This window comes from Symphalangus syndactylus, chromosome 3, assembly GCF_028878055.3.
Source record: "Symphalangus syndactylus isolate Jambi chromosome 3, NHGRI_mSymSyn1-v2.1_pri, whole genome shotgun sequence".
NCBI classification, from domain to species: domain Eukaryota; kingdom Metazoa; phylum Chordata; class Mammalia; order Primates; family Hylobatidae; genus Symphalangus; species Symphalangus syndactylus.
The window spans coordinates 49,629,476-49,652,396 of record NC_072425.2 but is presented as its reverse complement, the minus strand read 5'-3'; the positions used below and the strand labels follow the sequence as shown (position 1 = coordinate 49,652,396).

General features: G+C 42.1%; 1 protein-coding gene across 14 annotated transcripts in view; it reads left to right on the top strand.

The window, feature by feature from the left end:
* AOPEP (aminopeptidase O (putative)) overlaps positions 1-22,921 on the top strand; it is a 395,241-nt gene that overhangs the window by 284,165 nt on the left and 88,155 nt on the right. For 13 of the 14 annotated variants that reach the window (XR_008656596.2, XM_055271838.2, XM_055271836.2 and 10 more), the window contains 2 exons: positions 3,322-3,384; positions 3,708-3,782. Coding sequence is in view for 13 of the 14 variants with exons in the window: in XM_055271838.2 (XP_055127813.1) it covers positions 3,322-3,384; positions 3,708-3,782 (138 nt within the window). In the remaining variant the exon portion in view is untranslated. Of the gene's footprint in view, positions 1-3,321; positions 3,385-3,707; positions 3,783-13,949; positions 14,046-22,921 lie in introns of all 14 variants that reach the window. The other variant, XM_055271842.2, reaches the window with a different exon arrangement.

The window sequence follows — 22,921 nt, the reverse complement described above, 5'->3', positions numbered from 1 at the left end:
CCAGGCTGGAGTGCAGTGATGCCACCATCATGGCTCACTGTAGCCTCTGCCTCCCGGGCTCAAGTGATCCTCCCACCTCACCCTCCCAGAGAGCTGGTACTGCAGGCTAACACCACCATGCCTGGCTAATTTTTTTTTTTTGTAGAGACAGGGGTCTTGCTATGTTGCCCAGGCTGGTGTTGAACTCTTAGGCTCGAGAGATCCTCCCACCCTGGCCTCCCAAAGTGCGAGGATTACAGGTGTGAGCCACCGTGCACAGCCTGTTTATAAAGTTATACGGGCAATATAACTAATATCCCATGGTCTCCCTTTTGTAAAAATGTAAAATTCTAGGCTCTTTACAAATGAAGCATTTCAGTTGTGAAACAAACGAGTTAATTAGAAAGATCTTCATTTTAAGACTTCTCCCCCTTGAAATTTTAGGTGTCCTTCATTTGTTCCTTTATCCTTCCATTCACTATGTAACATATTTATTGAATTTCTAGTATGTGCCAGGCAATGTTTCTGGTGGACTGAACAAAAATCAAGAACAAAAGAGACAGGATCTCATTCTTCTGGGGGCATAAAATCCAGCTGGGGAGAGAGACGTTCAGTACATTTTTAAAAGAGCTATAATAACGGCACATCACAGAGTGAGCCCTAATGTAAATTTGACTTTAGTGAATAATAATGTATCAATATTGGTTCCTCAGTTATAATAAATATACTAATGCAATATGTTAATAATGGGGAAGCTGGTGAGTGGGTACAAATATGGGAACTCTGCTTTCTGCTCAGTTTTTCTATAAACTTAAAACTGCTCTAAGAATCACTCTAAAGGAAATAAACAGAATGTTATTAGAAAGTATAGTGGAGTGACATAATTTGGACTGGGGAGTAAGGAAAGACCTTTCTGCAAAAGTGCTGCTTAAACCCAGAACTAGAGGATAAGTGGGCTAGCCAGGCAAAGAAGAGATGGAAAAGCATTCTCAGTGAAGCAAAGTGGTATCATTTGAATTACCTTTGGACGTACCATTCTGGCTTCTCTGTGGAGGATGGATTCTGGGATGGCAATTGGGAGGAGAGTTGGGGGACAAAGGACAAACAAGGAGACAAGAGGCAATTAGGATGGGTCACAGCTTTTGCTTCCTTCTTAGCAAAATCCTAGAAGAGCAGAGTGACAGTAGGCTGTTTCCTTTGTTCAGCTCATGCCGGAAACCGTTAGGTTATCCATGATCTGGGTGCTAGGAAGAAAGGAGACTGTATCAGTAGCAGAGCAAGACAGGGTTTCCAGGTCTCAGTTTCTAAGATCTTTCCAGTGGTTCAATGGGATTTATAACATTAAGAATGTGTGTGTGTGTGTGTGTGTGACTGCAACCAGTTAAAAATTGCAAGGGGGAAAAAACTTTTCAAGTAACTAGTACCCAGCTGTTAACAACAGCTTTCATGTAAGTCTGTAAGATTTAATTTGCAATAGTTGTCTTTATTCCTGTTACCGGACTATTGGAATTTATTTTGGATTTTGTTTCTTCCAAGACTGTATGTTGAAAAATTGTATTTAAGCAGAGCACTGTTTTAGTACGTCAATATTGAATGGCTCATATCAGAGTTTCTGGGGATCGTGAACTCCCAAGGAAAAAAATTCTAGTGGGTAAAAGGAAGTGGCTGCCAAGATAGATTTCTATTGATGGTGGAACTGCTATTAGCAGCGTAGAAGGTTGAAGAGTTCAAAGTTCTCTTTCTCTTTAAAATTAAGCAGCTCTGAGTAATCCACTTCACCATTTATAATTATTTACCTGCCTATGTGCAAGATTTCCAAACCATTAACTATTTATATATATTTCCTTTACAGTAAAAAATTGTATATGATGGCTGTACAGTCTATACTAAAAGATACAATAACACATTGAAAAATCTCTAGCAAATGAGCACACATTTCGTAGCACTTAGCTATTGTAATAATGACACAAAATGGTTAACACGTCTATTTATATTGCTCTCTAGATTTCAACTTTTTTGTATTCCTGGAAACACAAAGTAAGAATCCCTCATTTGAGCAGACTTGTTGTTTGTTTTAGGAAATAGACATGCATCATCCGTGTAATTTTAAGTAGTCCAGTTATGAATATGGAATGAAGGGATAAAGTCCTGATGTCTCCATTAAGCTCCTCTGTGTAAAAATACTCCGTGGCAAAGTTGCTGCTATTTAGTGAGTTTGATCTTGGCTTTGATCTAAACCTTTTGATCTTGAAAGAAGGATGGAGTAGCAATAAAGAGAGGGCAAGACAGATTTTCTTTAAAGAAATATGATAAAGTTAAAGGGATGGTCAAGACCCAGCAAGCAACAGGACAACCCGACTCTCCGCCCCGGCCCGCCCTCACCCGCAGGCGGGTTCCAGCAACTGCTGATGCGGATGAGGCCTTTGGCGGGTGGAGGAAAATCTTGGGGTATCGCACATTTTTATAAACTAAGTGTAAACTTTCTCCCTAATTATGAAAACAGATTGACCCCTTCTTTTTAAATTCTACCCAGTGGTTCTGGAGGTCCACGGCAGTCTGAGGGCTACGGGTCCACACTGGCGGGAGCGCGGGGCTGGGTTTCTCTGCGCCCTGGCTTCGCCCCCCGGGAGGTCACCTGTCGCTGCCCGGAGCCCCGAGGGGCCACTGGGAAACGTCTACTCGACGGCGTAGAACCCTGTCCCGGAGAAAACTCCACTAGGAAAGTTACTTTCCCTCAGCGAAAGCCACGGGGACCAGGTTTCCGACCCCAGGAGCGCGCTAGACTAGCCACGGGCGAGGTTCCTTCCCCGCCACCGCTCCCTCTAGCCTGCGGCGGGCGGCCCGGGTCCCTCTCGCTGCCGGGAAGCTGCTCGCAGGGCGCGGAGCCGGGGTAGGGATGGCGGCGGCAAGGTGCGCGGGGGCGCGGGGCGGCCGGAGCCCGGGGAGGGGTGGCGGGGGCAAGGTGCGCGGGGGCGCGGGGACGCGGGGCGGCCGGAGCCCGGGAGCGGGAGCACGCCGTTCGTGGGGAGAACAATACAATGCAGGCGCAGGCTGGCCAGCGGGCGGGAGACCTGCGGGAGGCGGTGCGGCCGCTATACCTTTAAGGCAGGCCCCGCCCCCGCTCGGCGCCCGCCCGCCGTCCAGGCCCCGCGCCCGCCGCCCGCGCCGCGCCTGAGGTGATGCGGACCTCGGGCGGGCGCAAGGCGCGGGCTCCGGCGCCCCCGCTGCGTCCTCCCCGGCCGCGGGCGAGGTACAGGGTGGGCACGCCGAGTTAGCGGGCGCGGGGCAGGGAGGCCGGGGCCGCTCCCGCGGTAAACTTGACTGTGTCCTCTTCCCCCGCAGCCGCTGCAGAGGGAGCGCCGCGCCGGGGCGGAGTGCAGGCTCGCGCGGCAAGTGCGCGCCGAGGTGAGTGCGGGCGGCGCGGTCCCTGCGCCCCGGTGGCGCCGACGCGAGACAGCGGCTGGCGAGAGGCCCTGGCTCTGGGCTGCGGCGCGCGGGCGCGGGGACTACCCGCCGGGCTCCGGCTCCGGCGCGGGGAGCGGCCGGGAACGAAGGTCGCGGCCGCTGGCGCTGAGGCGCCCGGCGAGTTCCGCGGGCGGGCGCGGGTAGCCTCCCAAGGTGCCGGGAAGACCAGGTCGCGAGGCCGGGGGTCTCTGCTTTCTCGCGCTGGGGGGCGGCCGTCAGGACCCCATCGCCTTGTTTGAAATGCTGTGGTTTTTGAACCTCAGGTCACGAAATGGATTCGAGTGAACCGGAGACCCCGAAAACGGAAGCGCAGGGAGAAGGAAGATGTGTTTGAAAAGGTAGGGGTTCCCGAGACGGTACTCGGTGCAGGTCTCGGTAAATCCGCTTCTGCCCCGTGAGGACCTGGTCATGACAATAGAGTAGCGTTTAATTTAAAAAGTTTTTGTTATAATAAACCATAGATTTAATATATGGGGAAATTCTATAGAAATAGTGGTCGATAAGGCTAATGATCATTTACATAGTCTCATAAGGAGAGAGTAGCCCGTGAGATTTGTTTCATGCTCATTAAATACAGCAAGAGGACTTAAGTGGGTTCCATTATTATTTTAGATTAGCAGTGTTTATTATCTCAGTGTTAAGGTACCTCTGAAAAATGAAAAGTGTTCTGAATAAATCGCCCACGGTATTAGGTTTCCGTGCTGTACTTTCTCTCACCTAGACTTTAAATTGGAGTCATCTAAGAAATGGAGAGAGAAGAAGAAAGAAGTGGATTACTTTTAAAACACTAGGAGGAATTTTATTTAAAGTAAATGAGAAATTTGTTTGCCTAAGTTTAGAATTTCAGTATGTTACTTTGCAGAAGTTTGGACTGCCTGTCTTCTGATTTTGTATTAAAACTTGACTTGTCATTGTAATAAATATCATGAAATAAGGTAAGTAGCCCGTTGTTTTCTAAGTGACTTGCAGAAAACTCATAAAAGTGAATAATTTTTTTACAAATATTACAGTAGATAGGATTTTTTTGTTGCTTTTACTTAATTATATCTCACTGTTTTTTGATTCTTGATATCAGCAAGGGATTAAAATAGCGGTGTGTTTTTCTGCTGCTAGAATGTATGATGAATCACTCTTGATTATGAAGCCAAATTCTTGCTGATAGTATTGCTGCCAATTTCTGTGCTGTGTTGCCTTAGTATGGGCATTGCAGCGTCCGAGAATGTGCACAAAGCACATCAGAATAAAGGTGATCCCAGAGCTGCAGAGTGCACTTCAGGATACAAGAGGGCAGCTTCTGAGAGAGCTGGAAAAGGAGCCAGCCTGCGAATATAGTTGTTTGTAGCTGGACTTTCAGTGTGCGTGAAAAGGGGGACCCCAGCCCTTTTCTTATGTCACTTCAGTTGAAGGATAACAGAAAAAGTTGTCTTTTGGAACAGACTTGAGTTTTCTGACCATACCTCAGCATGGTATGCTAAGTTGTGTTTAATGGTTTAGGTGTTTTTTAAAATGTTTGTGAGGTGATGAATGAGATCATAAAATACCCAAAGAAGGAAAAGAATTATGGCTTGCTTGATATTTTTTTAAAAATGTGTCGTAGCTGTTAATTTTTTTTTGAGACAGAGTCTTGCTCTGTCACCCAGGCTGGATTGCAGTGGCGAGATCTTGGCTCGTTGCAGCCTTGGCCTCCCAGGTTCATGCTATTCTCCTGCCTCAGCCTCCGGAGTAGCTGGGACTACAGGCACGTGGCACCACGCCCGGCTAATTTTTGTATTTTTAGTAGAGACGGGGTTTTACTGTGTTAGCCAGGATGGTCTCGATCTCCTGACCTCGTGATCCACCCGCCTCGGCCTCCCAAAGTGCTGAGATTACAGGCATGAGCCACTGCGCCCTGCCAGCTGTTAATTTTTAAGCCAAAAATAAGATTACCAAAATGCACAATGTGCTGTAGAAAGGAAAGGGAAGCCATTATCTTTGTGGATTACTAGATGTTGTTACTACCAAAATCTAACCTAGAAATAACTGTATCTGTGACACCTGTGACCTGACCACTGGGTCTCCTGAGAATGGGGGTGGAGAGAAAGAGGGGGTGACTGATTATTTTACCCTGCAGGAGAATGAAGTTCTTTGCCCAACCGTTTCCCCTTGATACAAGCTCTTGTGTTAAAACTTAGGGGGAAGATTTGCCTCTGACTTTTTTTCTTGGAAAATGTGGGCAGCAATTTTAAAGAGAACATGAAAATGGAGTAGGTTGAAACCAACATTCAGAACTTCCTTTCATGGATTGAAACTTAAAGCTGAGGAGGTTTGAGGGTGGAGGTGAGGAAGGGCTAGAAGATAGCAGATTTCAGAGTCATATCAGAGAATATGAACTGTCAGTGTTTCCAGTGTTTCCCTTGGGTCTGCACAGCACTTCCAAGCCCTTTTGCCGACTGTTTTGCTTCTGCCACACCTAGGAGAAGATTCAGAGCTTGCTGAGGCAAAGCATGCGATATTTCCAAGGGCCTTCCCTCTATTCTGAAATAGAAATTGAGCTTTGTGATCATGTGTATTCATTCCAAGGTCTGTGTGTTAACCTTTTGCTAGGATTTGAACCGGTTATTAGTAGGAGCCGACGCAGTTCACTTGCTGTTGAGTCTAATAAGTTATTTTTAAAAATGTCTGCCATGTCACAAGTAGAAGCAGATTATTCAATTTCTCTTTTTTCCTGCATCCACTGTATTTTTCTTCTATGTTAAAATAAAACTATGGTATTTTCTGATTTTATTCATTTTGTATTAGTGTAAAATAAAATGAATCTTAGTCATTTCTGGTAGGTGCCCCTTTGAAATGTAGCCGTTGCTTTTGATTGTCTGCTTTGTTTTCCTTGCCTCCGTTCATCCGCTCCACATTGCTCTTGCCTCCAGCTCCCAAGGGTCTGTCTACACCTGCAGGCTTTTCTCAGGATTCAGCCTAGATGAGTAAATTCGGTGAAGTCGTCTGTACTAACTGCTGGGGGTCACAACCTTTTTCCTCCGATAGGAGGGGGCAGCTTTTTTCCTGCCGTGTGGAAAGCAGAACCTCTGACCTGCCCAGGAAAGGAAAACAGTGCTTTAGTGAGAGGACAGACTCTGACCACAGGCGCTGGGCAAGGAGCTACATGGTAGAACGGCATCTTCCAGGGATGTTTGTTTTCCCCTTAAAGAAAATCTCGAAGGTGCTGAGTAGTAGGCACAGTCTGATGTAACTTGAAATACTAGTTGAATTTTCAGTGAACTCACAAGGGGAAGCAAAACAAACTCACCCTGTGCTCAGCTGTGGGTTAAAATAACGAATAGTGAAATAAAGTAAATTGGGGACTGAAGTGTACCATGCAGATAAAGTGATTTAAAGTGCTCTCCTGGCCTTTCCCTACCTTCTGCTTCCAGTCATCCCACCCACCAGAGAATTGTGCCATCTTTCTGTATTGTCCTAACAGGCTTCATTTCTTATCTCTCTGAAGATGCATCATTCTCTCTCATGCATCTTTTCATATTTTCTCTGATATTTATTTCCATTTTATTTTAGTTTCATATTTTAGCCCTTGTTCTCCTGGTATGACTGAATTCTTTTATATTTTGTTTTTCATTTAAAATGACAAAACTCACCTCTTCTGATCCTCAGGTATTTTTTTCTTCTATTCTGATACTCTTCTTTTTTTGTTATTTTAAGTTCGTTTCATTTAGTTTGAATAATTTTTGCAACAGGAAAACAAGGAAAGTATGAATAACTAACAAAGAACAATTAGGATGATTGGATCAGCCAGCTGTGCAAAGGACAGGATGAAGAGTTGTGATTGCAACAGTGAATTTTATGTGTGTTTTTAAACTAATAGATTTCACTAAATGGCTGTTGGTTTTGGAAGAGGAACGCACATTTTTTTCTTTTTTTACCTTTGTTAGCTGATTCAAAGATAAAATTATGTGCCATCGCAGATTAAGCAATGTTTTTATAAATATATACATATAAAATAATATAAAGATTACTAACTCATCAATATTCTAAGGATTAGAATGTATAGTAGAATAGTCTTTTATGAAGTAATATACTCATGGAAAATATATGACTGGGATATGATTCCTTTAGAGGAAGAAAATTTCAATTTTCAGATTCAGAGGAAGCACCCTTCCTAGTCTGTATATATAATAAGTGGAGAACTAGTTTTACAGTACTCATTTCAGGTCTTCAGTAAGTGTGTATGATGATGTCAGAAGTATGCATTGGCTCACTTTCAAATCATTGAAAATTCAGCCATGGTAAGGTTGGCTATTACGTGTATTAGCGTTTCCAAGCGAGTGGTCTTGGCTGGGTTGAGATTGTCAGTTCTCTGTTAGATTAGTCACAATGAACATGGTGCAAATGGTTTCCAACAACAGCGCACTTCAAGGTTACCTTCATAATTCTTTTCTGCCAGAACCCAAAAAACAATACTCTTGAGCTACTCAGTGTTCAAATTGTTAAAAATTTCCTGAAATTATCCTTCACATATTCAAAGTGAAACATAAAGATCTAGCAGGATGGTTGTGAAAAGTATGGACTTTATAGTATCTAGTGGGCATTTTCATTGAGGCCAAGTGATAAATTCTGTTTTCCACGTCTTTAAGGGAAAAAAAAAAACAGTTTTCTTGTTATAATATATTCCTAAATTCTAGAGTATTTTCACCCTACTTTTATTTCATTTGTTCCTTGTACATACTTGACTCTGAACCAAAATCAATGATAATCTTTGTTTGAATAATCACAGATTTAAAAAATTGTATATAAAATCCAATTTGGTTTATGCATTTTTTAGCGTTTATTGTTCCTTTTAAATTTTATATATTGTAAGAGAATACTTTTATTACGTACTAATATTATTCAAAATGGTAAAGGTAGGTACAAATTTTAAACTATTTAACAAAGTACTGCTGTGTTTGTCTTTTGTTACAAAGATGTATTTTATGTTCAGTTTATGATCTCTGAAAATGAATATTAAGACTAATAAAAATTATTTGGCTCTTTCTTGGACCCAAAACAGCAGATGGTGACTGCGGTAGGCTTGACTCCAGAGCCATCAGCACACAAAGCTTAGCAAAATGGCACAGAATGAACCTACGGAGTGCTGAGCTGAGGGTCCCTTCACTTTGTAGGAACTACCCCGCTTTCAGCAAATAGTAGGCTTAGGCAGCCACTCTTATGCCACTGAGGCAGCATTGCAGTTCAGTGCTTTCCCAGGCGTTGGTGCCCTTGCCTCTTTTTGAGAGTGCCATTGCTCTGTGAGAATTCATAACTAGTCTACATTTATATAGCCATAATCTCTTACAATAGCTTCATTGATACTTGATTTCCATAGAAGAGCTTTATGGATTCTAGTGAGTCACGGCTCTTGAAGCACCAGCCTACCCGTTTTCCCTCCCTTCATCCCTTCCTCCCTAACTGTGAGTGGCTTTGTATCCTGTGTTGTACTGATTGTGCCTTTGGATGACAACTTACTTGAGTGATGGGGGGAGGCAGAATAATTTATTAAAAGTAATTACAAAGAAACCAAACAAAAGGAGTAATTATAGTGCTGTTAATATGCAATTCGTTACTTTATTGCTGAAATATTTGGAACTCATTTGAGATTTTTGGTCCTATTTGTGGGTCTCTGATTTTCCCTTGTAAATCCCTAATAAATAATGTATTAAAGTTTCTATACCCAGGTCTCATTTTAGATGAGGTTTCACAAACTCTTGGCCTTGTTTGCTATATATTTTTTTAAGCTGGACCAAGGAATAATTGCTGATAAAAGGTATTTTTGGTAGCCTCAGGAAGGAAATCTGATCTGTATTATTTAGTACTGTTAAATTTTTATCTGTTGCATAGATTTACTTATTTTTCCTAATTTCCCTAGCCATTGATTTTTTTTTTTTTTTTGAGACGAAGTCTCACTCTGTCCCCCAGGCTGGAGTGCAGCGACCTCCACCTCCCTGGTTCCAGCGATTCTCCTGCCTCAGCCTCCCGAGTAGCTGGGACTACAGGCGCATGCCACCACACCCCACACCCAGCTAATTTTTTTTTTGTTTTTAGTAGAGATGGGGTTTCACCATGTTAGCCAGGGTGGTCTCTATCTCCTGACCTCGTGATCCACCTGCCTTGGCCTCCCAAAGTGCTGGGATTACAGGCATGAGCCACCCTGCCCGGCTGATGTATTTTTTTAAGACTGCCGTTTTGCTGGGCATGGTAACTCACGCCTGTAATCCAAGCACTTTGGGAGACTGAGGCGGAAGGATCACTTCACACCAGGAGTTTGAGACAGCTTGGACAACATAGAGACCCCATCACTACAAAACGTAAAGGAAGTAAAAATCAGGTATGATGGTACATGGCTGTAGTCCCAGCCACTTGGGAGGTTGAGGCAGTAGAATCACTTGAGTTCATGAGTTAGAGGTTATAGTGAGCTGTAATCCTGCCACTGCACACCCAAACTCAAAAAAAAAAAAAAAATCTGTAGTTTAAAAATAAAAGTTCCAAGATTTCTGTGTACTAAAATTCCTTCCCATTTTTAACTAGCATAATAGGGAAAGTTAAAGTATCATCATCCACTTACCCACATACACTTATTCACATATTTTAAAAAGAATCTTTGAATGGAACTATTCATATCATAATAGCTAACATTTCCCATGTGTCAAGCACTGTTCTAAATCCTTTACATGTAGCAGCTCATGTAAATGTACCATTAAAGTAGTATCACAACCAGCAATATGACATTAGGATGTTGTAGAGTGCATCAAATACTTTTTGAAAGGGGTGAGGTGTAAAGAAGTCAAACAGTTGCTATAAAAAAGAATCCTTTGGGCAATATTTGAAAATTCTCTTTAGTGCACATTATTGACAATCCTAGACCACCAGCATAAAGCACACATATCTAATTTAGGAAAATCCCAGCCGGGATGTATTTGAAAACATTTGGAAGTGTGCTGATAATTACACTACTATTGATTTTAGCAAGTTTGATGCCAGCAGCCATCAACTCTTCTATGCCATAAGAGATGAAAGCTATTTTTATATAAAATGTTAGAGTTCGGCTGGAAAAGGGAGGCAGGCAGAGAAAAATTTCGTGGCTTTTTAGTTACTTTTATAGGAAGTATTAGTTTCATTCTTGTGACAGAATGCTTTACTTGGCAGTCATTCCCATTGACATTTTAAGGAGCTGCTGTTTTGTGCCTGGGTCTCATATGGCACTAATAAGGTGCATTTTTTTCCGTAGCACGTACTGATGTCTCTGTGGGCTCAGGCCTGCCATTGTTTCCATTCATCTTCTATTGGAGGAGGCTGACAGCAGCGTGTATTGAGTCTAGCCAACATATATTTCCTTCTGTTTCAGGGTCTGTGCCCACAGAAGAGTTATACTCAAGCTTTTAATCTCCAACACTTAGAAAAAGGCCTGGCCACGTGCAGCCTCAATAAGTATTTGTTGAATGAATTAAATGAATGAATCCCACAAATGGCATTTATTTTATAAACTCATACCTGGCTATTGCATTAAAATTTTTTTTTCACTATTCAGGTTTTTATTTGTTTTTTTTTTTAATGATAGAGGTTTTCATCAAAGTATATTTGGTAGAGGTTTCCTGTTTTTTTTTTTTTTTTTTTTGGGAGGGGGCGGGGCGGTGATCTCTTCTCTTTTCTATAAAGAGAGCTTGGATTCCTAAAGACCTTATACTGGTCCCAGCTGTACCACCTAATCGTGTAGCCCTTGAGTTTGTCACATGACCTTTGCTTTCCTCTGAAAATCCTTTTACTCAGTAGACCAATTAAACCCATTTATAATAATTGATAAAATCAATATGTTTGACTTCAAGTTTTTCCCATAGTTTTATGATTTTTTTAAAAGTATCCTTTTTTGGCATTTAGGAAGGCTTCTATTTTTGTTTTAATGGTTACTTTGATGTAATACTTTTTTTTCTGCTCTTGTGTATTGATTCCCTTCTGTGAGTGATAAATCATTTACCTTCCCCCTCCTCTCTTTATTTTCCATCATTTAACTTGAAATATTATCCTTTTTTTTTTTACTTCCTGTAAATACCTGTAAGACAGTCAGCCGACGGATTGTATTTTCCATATAATCTCCTTATTATTCCCTTCTTGATGGTTGGACTGTGTCTACAATGTCAGAGCATATAGGCATTACATACTATGCTGTACCCTTTATAAAATCACTTAGTTTTAATTCTGCGGGTTATGTTTAATGTTCATCATCTGCTTCTAGATTGATGTCTTTTCAGTCAATTCTGAAGCTTGTTTTCTAGTAGATTTCTCAGGAAGAGCTTAGGGTAGCTATAGTCCCTGTTTTTTTTCATGTTTTAAGTTTGTGCTGTTTATACCTGAAGGTCATGTCAGCTAAATAAGAAATCCTTTGTTCATATTTTTAAATTTAATTATCTGAAGTCTGTTACTCCATTGTCATCCTGCATGAAGTCTAATGCTGGTCTCATTTCTTTCCCTTGGAGTGACCTGGTCATTTTTCCTGGACACCCAGATTTTTTCTATACATTCCAATAATTTTAGTTTAATATGTCTCATTGTGGGTTACTTTTCCCTGTTTGTCATTTGGCTTTTGAGCTTTATTTTCCTCGTCTGTAAAATGAGAATAACTTTTTTGTTTTGCTTGCTAACAGTAGATATGAAGCCAAATAAGGTATTGTATATGAAGTGCTTTAAATGTATTATTTTACTATCTTGTTATCCTTTAAAGTTTCTTGTTAGGAACCTTGAAATTTAGACAGCCTGAGCAACATGGCAAAACCTTATCTCTACCAAATACAAAAATTGTCTGGGCATGGTGGCTCACGCCTGTAATCCCAGTATTTTGGGAGGCCAAGGTGGATGGATGGCTTGAGTCCAGGAGTTCAAGACTAGCTTGGGCAACATAGCGAGATCCCATCTCTAGAAAAAAAAAAAACACAAAAATTAGCTGGACGTGGTGGTACATGTCTGTGGTCCCAGCTCCTCCAGGGCTGAGGTGGAGGGTCCCTTGAGCCTGGGAGGCAAATGTTGCTGTGAGCCTAGATTGTGCCACTGCCTTCCAGCCTGGGCGACAGAGCAAGACCCTGCTTCAAAAAAAAAAAAAAGAGAACAGAAACTTAAGAGTACTTCATTCTATGAGTGTACGGACTTGAGTTGATGTTCTGTCTGAAAAGTAGACAGTGGCTACCCAGTGAGTCTTCTGTGTCCCAACAGTAAATAACCTTTTCCTGATTCCATGTGGTAAGCAGGATCTCTGCATCTACTCATGGAGGACTACTACTGGATTGAAGGAAGTGGCGCTTTCTGAAGTACCTCATCTAGAAAACTCCATTTCCATTTATCTTCTCACACTCTTGCCTGTCATGTTAGTTGCCCAGTCAGAACTCTGGGTTTACATGATTTCAGTTTATATGTGCATAGAGAAACACTAGAAAAAATTAAAGTAGTCTATTTTTCAGATAATGAGGATTGCTGAAAACCTAAGTCAGCCTGAACAACCAGTACGTTTCCTTGAATTTATTGTACATAAGCCCCCACGTAAGAGGCTGCTGGAAAATACCAAAGAGACATGAGAGATGTCATTTCTGGCCATGGGGAGATAAAACACACAGCATATCAAAGATCACTTACAAAGCATCCTGTGATAAATAAATCCATAGCAGCATAGCACAAACTAAAGACATGAGTATATGATGCATTTTTACCCGAGGCTACCCTGGGCTAGAGTTTCCATGCCTGGTCTTTGTTTTGATAAAGCAACACTTTACACATGTAGGCTGGAAATCATGGTGGGAAATTGGGTAATTGAATTAACTGAATCCATTTTAGTGCTTTTACCTGGTTTGTAAGCACAGATAGGGGTTTGATTGATGTATATGTAAATAGTGTTAGTGTCTTTATTTGAATATATGATTTTAAAAATTCATCCATGTTTCGCAAGTAAAGCTGGAACCTATTATAGAAGTCCTGCTGACACCTGTGAATCAAGATGATTTGGAAACCCAAGGCCAGAAATGTAATACTATTGATTATTCTGTTCATAACACATTTCTTATTCTATATTTATTCAAACAGTTTACAATTTTTATTTGATGTTCACAACATACCAAACCCTGAGTCAGGAGTAGAGAATACCGAGATGAATAGAATGGTTTATAGTTAGAAGTAGAAAACTATATAGGATAGGAGAGTTTATAGATAGATGTAGAAAACTGTTACAGGATAGAAGACAGAATTGAATCAGACCTGTATCAGAGGTGCAGGAAAGTGCAGGAGGTATCGGAACAGTTTGGATCTCTATAAGGGAAGTCATCACTTTGGGCTATTTTCATTGTCCATAAGCCCTCCTTCAGGCTGATAGCAGGATACAAGTATTTGTTCAGTTTCATTCAACTCTTGTTATTTTGTATAATCGAGGATACCATAATTTGTATTCTCAAAATCCAGATTGTCTTCATGAGCACATACTCACTATGAAATTTTTTTTCTTCTATTTTTAGTGGAGACAGGGTTGCGCCATGTTGGCCAGGGTGGTCTCGAACTCCTGACCTCAAGTGATTCGCCTGCCTTGGCCTCCCAAAGTGCTGGGATTACAGGTATGAGCCACTTTGCTTGGCCTCGGAAATTGATCTGTTATCTTTGGCTCATAAATGTGAAATCAAAGTGCCACAGCAAGTTTAGGCTACCTCTAAACTTGGTTCAGTCTATTTTACTCTCACTCTTTTTTCCTTTTACTTGCATTAAGCTTTTTTTTTTTTTTCCCTCACTGTAAACCTTTGGTTTTAAGGCAAAATAAAATGTTTCAGAATTGGGGATGGTAACTTTAAGTTCTAGAGTTATTCAAAGTTTCCTTCTCTTGTGATTTTTTTTTTTTGAAACATATTCTCTCTGTCGCCCAGGCTGGAGTGCAGTGGCATGATCTTGGCCCACTGCAACCTCAGCCTCCCAGCTTCAAGCAATTCTCCCTGCCTCAGCCTCCTGAGTAGCTGGGATTACAGGCACCCACTACTACGCCCGGCTAATTTTTGTTTTTTAGTAGAAATGGGGTTTCATCATGTTGACCAGGCTGGTGCTGAACTCCTGACCTCAGGTCATCTACCTACTTTGGCCTCCCAAAGTACTGGGATTACAGGTGTGAGCCACCGCGCCAGGCCCTTTTGTGATTTTTGAATGTTAGGTTGTCATTCAGATAGCATCTCACACGTTTCTAGCACCACAGATTTAGCATGACGTTTTTTGAGATAGGGACTCATTCTGTCACCCAGGCTTAAGTCCAGTGGCATGATTATGGCTCACTGTAAGCTCAAACTTTTGTATTCAAGTGATCCTCCTGCCTCAGCCTCCTGAGTAGCTGAGACTACAGGTGTGTACCACCATTTCAGCTTTTTTTTTTTTTTTTTTTTTAAAGAGACAGGGTCTCTATGTTGCTGGTCTTGAACTACTGGCCACAAGCAATCCTTGTGCTTCAGCCACCCAAAGTGCTAGGAGATAACAGGCATGAGCCACCACTCCCGACCCTGGCATTTTCTTAGATAAAGTAACAGTAGTCATTTTATATGGCCTCACTTGTAACTACAAGTCGCATAGCTCATGCTATTAATTTATAATTATATATAATTATATATTATATATAATTATATATATATAAAATGTGACAATTTTCTACCATTAATTTGGTGTCCAAGAAGAGAAAAAGCTATGAAGGGCATGAGACATTAAACAGGAATGGCAGAAAGAATCCAGGAGAAAAGCAGAATGTACCTCTGGATCCTGTTCGTATACAAGTGGGTTTCTGTTTTTTTTCTCCCTAACCATCACACATATGTAAGCTTTAGTTTTCAGTGTCGAAGCTATATAGTCATACATCACTTAATTATGGGGAAATGCTTCATGTGGTGATTTCATCATCGTGAGAACATCATAGAGTATACTTAGACAAACCTAGATGGTAGAGCCTATTGCTCCTACACTTCAAATTTGTACAACATGTTACTGTACTGAATACTGCAAGCAATTGTAACATATTGGTAATTATTAATGTATCTAAGCATGTCTAAACATAGAAAAGGGACAGTAAAAATACAGTATTATATTCTTATGGTACCACTGTTGTGTATGTGACCCATCGTTGATTGAAATGTCGTTATGCAGCGTGTGGCTGCACCTTCAACATTTACTCCTGATAACAAAGGTAAAGATTGCTGAGTGCCCCCACAGACAGCAAAGATGGTGAGTCTGAGTCTTGCTCTTAATGACTTTCTGGAGTTATATGTCATGTATACATTATATGCCAGGAAATTCACCCACAGACAATTTGTTGAGTTTTAAGAAATGCTTATAGTTGTATACCTGATACCATAATCCAGTTTTAGAACATTTCCATCACCCAGAAAGTTCCTTGTGTCCATTTCTAGTCAATCCCCATTCCTCCTAGCCCCAGGCAAGTACTAGTCTGCTTTCTGGTTTATAGTTTACCTTTTCTAGAAATTTCATATAATTGAATCATACACTACTCAGTCTTTTGGATCTGCTTCTTTCATTGTAAAGTTTGAGTTCCAGTGGTGTTGCATGTATCACTAGTTCCTTTTTATTTTAAAGTAGTTTTGCATTGGATGGATATACTACATTTTGTTGATCCACTTACTGGTTATGAGATGTTTGGAATGTTTTTTGCAGTTTTTGGCTATTATGAATAATGCATCTATGGACACTGGTGTAACTGTCTTTGTGTAGACATATGTTTTCATTTCTCTTGGGTGGATACCTAGGCATTGAATGGCTTGGCTATATGGCAGGTATATGTTTAACTTTTTAAGAAGTTGCTAGACTGTTTTCCAAAGTAGCTGTACCATTTTACATTTCCACCAGCAATGTTTAAGGTTTCTAGTTTCTCTGCCTCCTTGACAGCTCCTGGTATTGTCAGACTTCTTTATTTTAGCCACTCTGGTGGGTGTTCAAACATGCTTTTTTATACTTAACATTTTATTTCTTGAGAGGATTTGAAAGTGTCTAGATACCTTAATGCTGCTCTTGTCTTCCATTTTACAGACCAGAAGGCATTGGCCCAGTAAATTGGAAATCTAAATGTCTCACCCGAGATTCCCAAATGAGTCACTGAGCCTAGAATCTTCATGCGTCAGTTGGAGTTGTAGCAACCTGCTTTTGTTCTCTCAACTCTTGTGACTCAGAATCCTCTCTGTCCTTGTAGCATTGTTAGGTGTGCCTTTCTTTTTATCCTTTCAAAATCATCTGTTCTTAACCTTCTCTGGAATTGTGTCTGATGACATTCAGCTTGTTTTCTACATAAGTATGCTAGTGTTGTGGAGAGGTTCTCTCTGCCTCTTGGCTGCAGCACACAGGCGCTGGGTGGTCAGACCTGGCTTCCGAGGCTGGCTCCACAGTGACTGTGCAACCGCATGTCATCCTGTGAAAGGGCAGATACGTGCCTCATCAGAGCCTTGTGGGAGTTAGTGAGGGGACTTCTCTAAGGCAGCTAGTACTCACTCAATACTTAATGCATCTTAAGGCACCTCTTCACAGAAGGCGGTGGAAGGCTGCCTACGTGATGGCATGTGGATAGCGATGCCATCCGTTTGTTTTTTTCTCCTCCATGACAGAGAAGCAGGAAAGCATTCCTAAATTTATTTATAGACGTTAAAAAAAATCGGGCTTGGTTTTTTCCTGTAACTGTTCTTCAGCCAGCAGCAAGTATAGCAGCAAGTATAGCAGCAGCAAGTACAGCAGCAAGTACAGCAGCAGCAAGTACAGCAGCAAGTACAGCAGCAGCAAGTACAGCAGCAAGTACAGCAGCAGCAAGTACAGCAGCAGCAAGTACAGCAGCAGTACTTTATGAGTTGGTGTGTTTATTCCCTGCCTTTTGGCTTTACTCAAGAAAACCAGTTGTGTTTCTCAGAGCAACTGTATTGTTTTATTTGCCACTCTCTTCACTTTGTCCATTATAGTACAATAAATCGTCCTTGTCCCATCTCCAAATTGGAAGCTCCCTAGGTGGTGGTCAGGCTGTTGATGAGATTTGTATTCTATCAAAGATCTATTTTAGATAATCTATCATTTTTTATACGCAGTAGGTCGCTGATTTTCTTTCGTTCAAACAGTTTTGATATGAAGTTCCTTTAAAGGCTGTTGGAGCTTCTGCAAATACCCAGCTAATGAAAGGCACTTAAGATTGGGCCCATCTCCTGCATCATCACATTGAAGTTTTCTCTCTAAAGGAAGGTTCCAGCTACCTGTTACCCTTTTGCTAAACACAGTTGCAGTGTCGCAGTGTAATTTCATGACAAAAGTGCACTCTAGTTTTCTGTGAAATGATTATTTTCTCTGAAATGATTCTTGGTTATGTTGAGCTTCTGAATGTTAAAGAGAACATAGTGCTTTTGACCTGTGGAAATCTAATCTTGGTACCATGGTGCTGCACAGACCATCAGGAAGAACTGAAAAGTTCAGGCAACTTGAGAAAATAAAGTCACCACCAGCAAGAAGCTGTCTAAAATAACCGGAAGATTATAACCCAAGCACGTGGAGGAGTGTGCTAGTGAGTAGAATGTTACGAAAGCTACTAGAGGTCCTCCATATATTCGTGTGCTGGTCCTAAGGAGAAGGAAGAGGAGGAAGATTGCCATGGAGGAACACCTGAAGTTTCAGTTGAGCACTTCGTTTGGGAAGCTGTCCAAGGCTGGAGTTGTGAGAGCTGGGAAAGGTCTCACAAGCTTCTCTAATTCAAGTCCTTGTTTCACATGTGAGAATGCAGAGGCCCTGAGAAGTTGATTGCCAGTTCTGCATGCTGGCCTGAAACTAGAGCCTGGGTCTCCTCTTTTTCCAGCTATCTGCCCAGGTAGCTCCCCAAGACAGGCATGGAGGCAAAGCTGCTTTGGGTTCCGGATGAGGAGAGATGTGTCCAGGTGGCCTTTGTTGTATTGTGGGGCACAGACACTGAGGGAGACAGGGAAAGGTCTGGGAGACTCAAGATGGTACCCCAGAAGGCCATCCTTTGTAGACTAGACACACATCCAAAGGGAGGGCTGTTTCCTGGCTTATTGAGGACTTTTCCATTTGAGCTAGGAGTAAACTGAGTCAGATTTTGAGAGATCAGTCATTCCAAAGAGCAGATAAGGATTCTATAGTAACACAGCTGGGTTCACTGCAAGGGTCGATGTCAAATTGTGCTTTTCCTGTTACATTAGTGGATTTTACAAGGCACCGATTATTTGACATTTTTGTGATGCTTGTTATAGACCAACTGTGACATGACAATATTATTTAAAAAAAAAAAATGAAACATAGGGCCAGGCATGATGGCTCACGCCTATAGTTTCAGCACTTTGGGAGGCTGAGGCAGGTGGATCGCTTGAGCTCAGGAGTTCAAGACCAACCTCGGCAACATGGTGAAACCCCGTCTCTACTAAAAATACAAAAATTAGCCAGGTGTGGTGGTGCATGGCTGTGGTCCCAGCTACTCAGGAGGCTGAGGTGGGAGGATTGCCTGAGCCTGGGAGGTGGAGGTTGCAGTTAAGCCAAGATTGCGCCACTGTACTCCAGCCTGGGCAACAGAGTGAGACCTTGTCTCAAAAAAAAAAAAAAAAAAAAATCAGACATAAGCATGGCCAGATAAATTGACATTTTGTTTTGAAATGCAGTAATGGCACTCTCACAAATGACCTTTTCACCAGTCTGTGCTGGTATTTGTAAATATATATGTTAGTATTGTTTTCTAAAATGCAAAGCTGATTTTCATGTTTATATATATTCATACCTTGATATATTGCAATTTTAGAGTTTCTTTCTGCAGTCTGTCTGACTTGGCTATTTGTTCATAGGCCAGATCAAACTATCCTCATTCCCCAAAACTTGGATTGTGAAGGGTTTAGTGCCCCAGAACTCTCTTGTGTTACTGGCACAAGTGGGTAGGAATAGTATGGCTTAGGGAAAAAGACATATTTTCTCTCTAACACAACTGGCAGATACTGAAGTGGGCAGGTGGCAAGAAAAGGCAAGTACTGAGCTGATTCAGACTTGCAGAAAGCTTCCTCTCCTCCTTCTTAGCAAAATGAAAGGCTCTGGGAAAAGGCACCTGCCTTTCCCTGCCTTGAGGATCCTGGCATCCTTGAGTCTTTATTGAAGATTAATTTAATGACTTGGTCAACAATAGCATTACCTAATCACAGAGCATCAGATTATCATAAGACAAATTTAAATGATGCCGAAGTATTTTCCAGCAGAGGATTAGTGATGTACCAGCATGCATGTGTAGCTTGTGTGGGTGTGTGTGCATACAAGCATGCACATGTGTGCACACACACAGAGAGTCTAATTGGCCTTTGTCCTCCAAGCAGGGGGGTAGGTTTGGGCTGGGGCCTGCTGTGTGACCACAGTCTCCCATCTTGGATTTAAGCTACATCGCTGTGTGCATCTAACTCTTGACTCACAGTCTGACCGACGCCTTGGTTTCTGGAGAACTGCCCTGGTTTATGCAAGAGTCACTGTCATCAGGAGCCATCCCAGGGAGAGGCTCAGTGGGAAGTGTAAAGGTGGAGCAAGCAAACCAGCTCCAGAAGAGAAGGTGAAGAAGGACTGTTTCTGTTTAGATTTGCTTAACCTCATTTTCGCTTTCTTGGGAACCCCTGATGGAGTTCAAGGTCATAGAAGAGAAGAAATCACGACACTGCTACAGGACTCTTGCTCTTAGGTTCAGATTCTTCAATGGGAGGGGAGAAGAGAGTAATCGCAAGTGATTGTTGGAGGTTTTGTCTCAGCTTTTTTTTTTCTTTGTATCAAACCTGTTTTGAGATCATACACTGTTACAGAGAAAGAGAGGAGGCATATTAGAAATGTGTATGGACTTCAGTGTTACTCCTTCTCTTCAAAATGATCTTCCAGGTGTCTAGAGGGTGAGGTATGTCATTTACATGAAGGTTAAGAATAAAACAGAAAGTACCTCTATGGTATTCTTAGTGGGTTTTTTTCTCTGAAAAACTGTTGCCAGCATATTTGGGAATACATCCTTATTATTATTATTATTATTTTTTTTTTGAGACAGGGTCTCTCGCCAGGCTGGAGTGCAATGGTGCGATCTTGGTTCACTGCAGCCTCCACCTCTTGGGTTCAAGCGATTCTCCTGCCTCAGCCTCCCGAGTAGCTGGGACTACAGGTGCCCGCCACCATGCCTGGCTAATTTTTTTTGTATTTTTAATAGAGATGGGGTTTCACCGTGTTAGCCAGGATGGTCTCGATTTCCTGACCTCATGATCCGCCCGCCTTGGCCTCCCGAAGTGCTGGGATTACAGGCGTGAGCCACCGCGCCTGGCATTTTTTTTTTTTTTTTTTAAGACAGTTCATTATTGTCTATCTTAATACCATGTTAGAAATCACTCAAAATAAATCAGCTGTTTTAACAATAGCTCAGTAGAAATAGTTTGTTGAGAGTGTTTTACTTCCCAAGAAGTTTTTTGATGTAGTTTTCTTAGCAAGAAAAATGTTTGTCTGTTGTGGATGGACACATTTCCCCCCTTGCCCAGAACATGCGTGGTTTCCATTAACTTATTTTTCCATAAAACTTTGGCCATGGCTGCAGCTGATGCTGTGGGTCACCTGTGCTATTAGGGTTAAATTGAGATCTTAAAATACCTTTCTCTCTGCTACAGTCCGGAATGACATGGGTTTGTGATCAGACAAACTGATTGATCCCACCTTTTTGCCCCTCACTGGCTTTTTCATGCTGGACCGACTCGCTTATCTAAGTCTCAGTTTCATCATCTGCAAAACTTCATGGGAAAACATTTTGCACACTGCTGCCCCTGGATCATGGGTCACAGACAGTAGTTATTAACGTTACTGGGGAATGGGCTTTTCCAGTACTGTTTTCAGACTTAAAGTCATTTGTTGTCTGTGGTATGTTATGGGAACAGAAGATGCCCCTGAGAACCGACAGAGACCAGGAAGCATAGCTGCAGGAAGAATGGCGGTGAGGGCACGTTTGGAACATAAGTGTGGCGGATGTGAGCCAGCTGAAGTGTCCCCAGCATTAAGACTGGGAAAGCAGCCCAGTCACTTCTCTAGTGAGTCCCAGCCACAGGTGCAGAGGACACCTGCCTCCCAGGCAGACCCAGGAAGCTGCCCCATGGGGCCACTCTGTCCTGGTTAAATACTGCCTCAGGTTCTGTTGGAAGTTTCCAGTCGGCTCCTCCAAAGGGAGTTTTAGTTGAAGTCACTAGAGCTGTTTTATTGATTTTGGTTGAGGTCTTTGTGAGCTCAATTTACAAAAAGTCTGGTCATCCACAAAAAAATGCTTGCTGGTGTCCTGAGTAACTGAAGAATTCCAGAAAGCTTTCAACAACAAATGTTGAGATCTCCCCTGACCCCTGCCTCCCAGCAACTACAGAGGTCTGAGTTTACAGTAACTATTATTCTTGCGTGGAATTGGCTCTGGATAGTTAATAAGTTTCCCTGAGCGCTGACTAACAGAAACCCACTTAGTCACAGAAGAAATGGGTCCAGTGTTTGTCCCAGCTATGAGTAATGGGTTATGCATGATTTAAAAAGGCTTCTCAGAAAGACCTTGCTTATGTAGTCAAGGATCAATATTTTTGAAAAGAAGTTTTTATAGGTAAGCCATAACATTACTTGATAATAAGACATCATTTTCAAGTAGTTAAAAGGGTCATTGGATAAAGCCCAGTGGACCGACACTGGCTTCCTAATTGCTAAGGGCTGAAACTCCACATGCCCTGTAAATTATGAGCATGCTTGAATTTTTTATGGGGAAAGAAATTATGGTTTTATGTCGGATAATTTTCATGTCAAATGTTAGATCAGCCAGCCGGCTCTATCATCCAGGCAGGTTGCTGTTTTTCCCCACCTGATCCCTGCTTTTCCTTACGAAGTTTATTTTAAATGGAGAGTCAGGAATGAGAGAGAACGTAGGATAGGAATGAATCATGAGAAAAATGCCACCAGTTGTTTTCCTTAGTCCATGTCCTTGTTGGAATATCCTTACCTTTGTCAACAGAGAGCAGCAGTTCAGCCACAAGCTCGTGAGCAGCCACTGGCAGCACTGCCTCCATGAGGCCTCAGGAACATTCTCATTGTTTTCTCCAGGCTGTGCTGTTCTTCCCCTCAGCCTTGAGAGTGACCAGGGATCTCCTAGGCCTAGGGAAATGCCACCTGGTCATTGGCCAGAGCCGTTTCTAGATATGGTATTTGTGTGACCCCTGTGCGAGTACTGACTGCCCAAGAGCTGGCAGTACTTTTGTATTCTGAGCCTGAGCATGTGGCCCCACGTTCCATGAGGCCTTTGGCCAGTTTGTTTGCCAGAGTGTCTCTGAGAGGAGGGAGAATGTTGGTATGGAGAATAATTTTATTGCTTTCTTCTCAAAATAAAGGAAATACTCAAGGGAATGGTGGGAGGGGAAGGGATAAATATAGCATTTCCGATTTCCTGCTTCCTCTACTCTTCCAC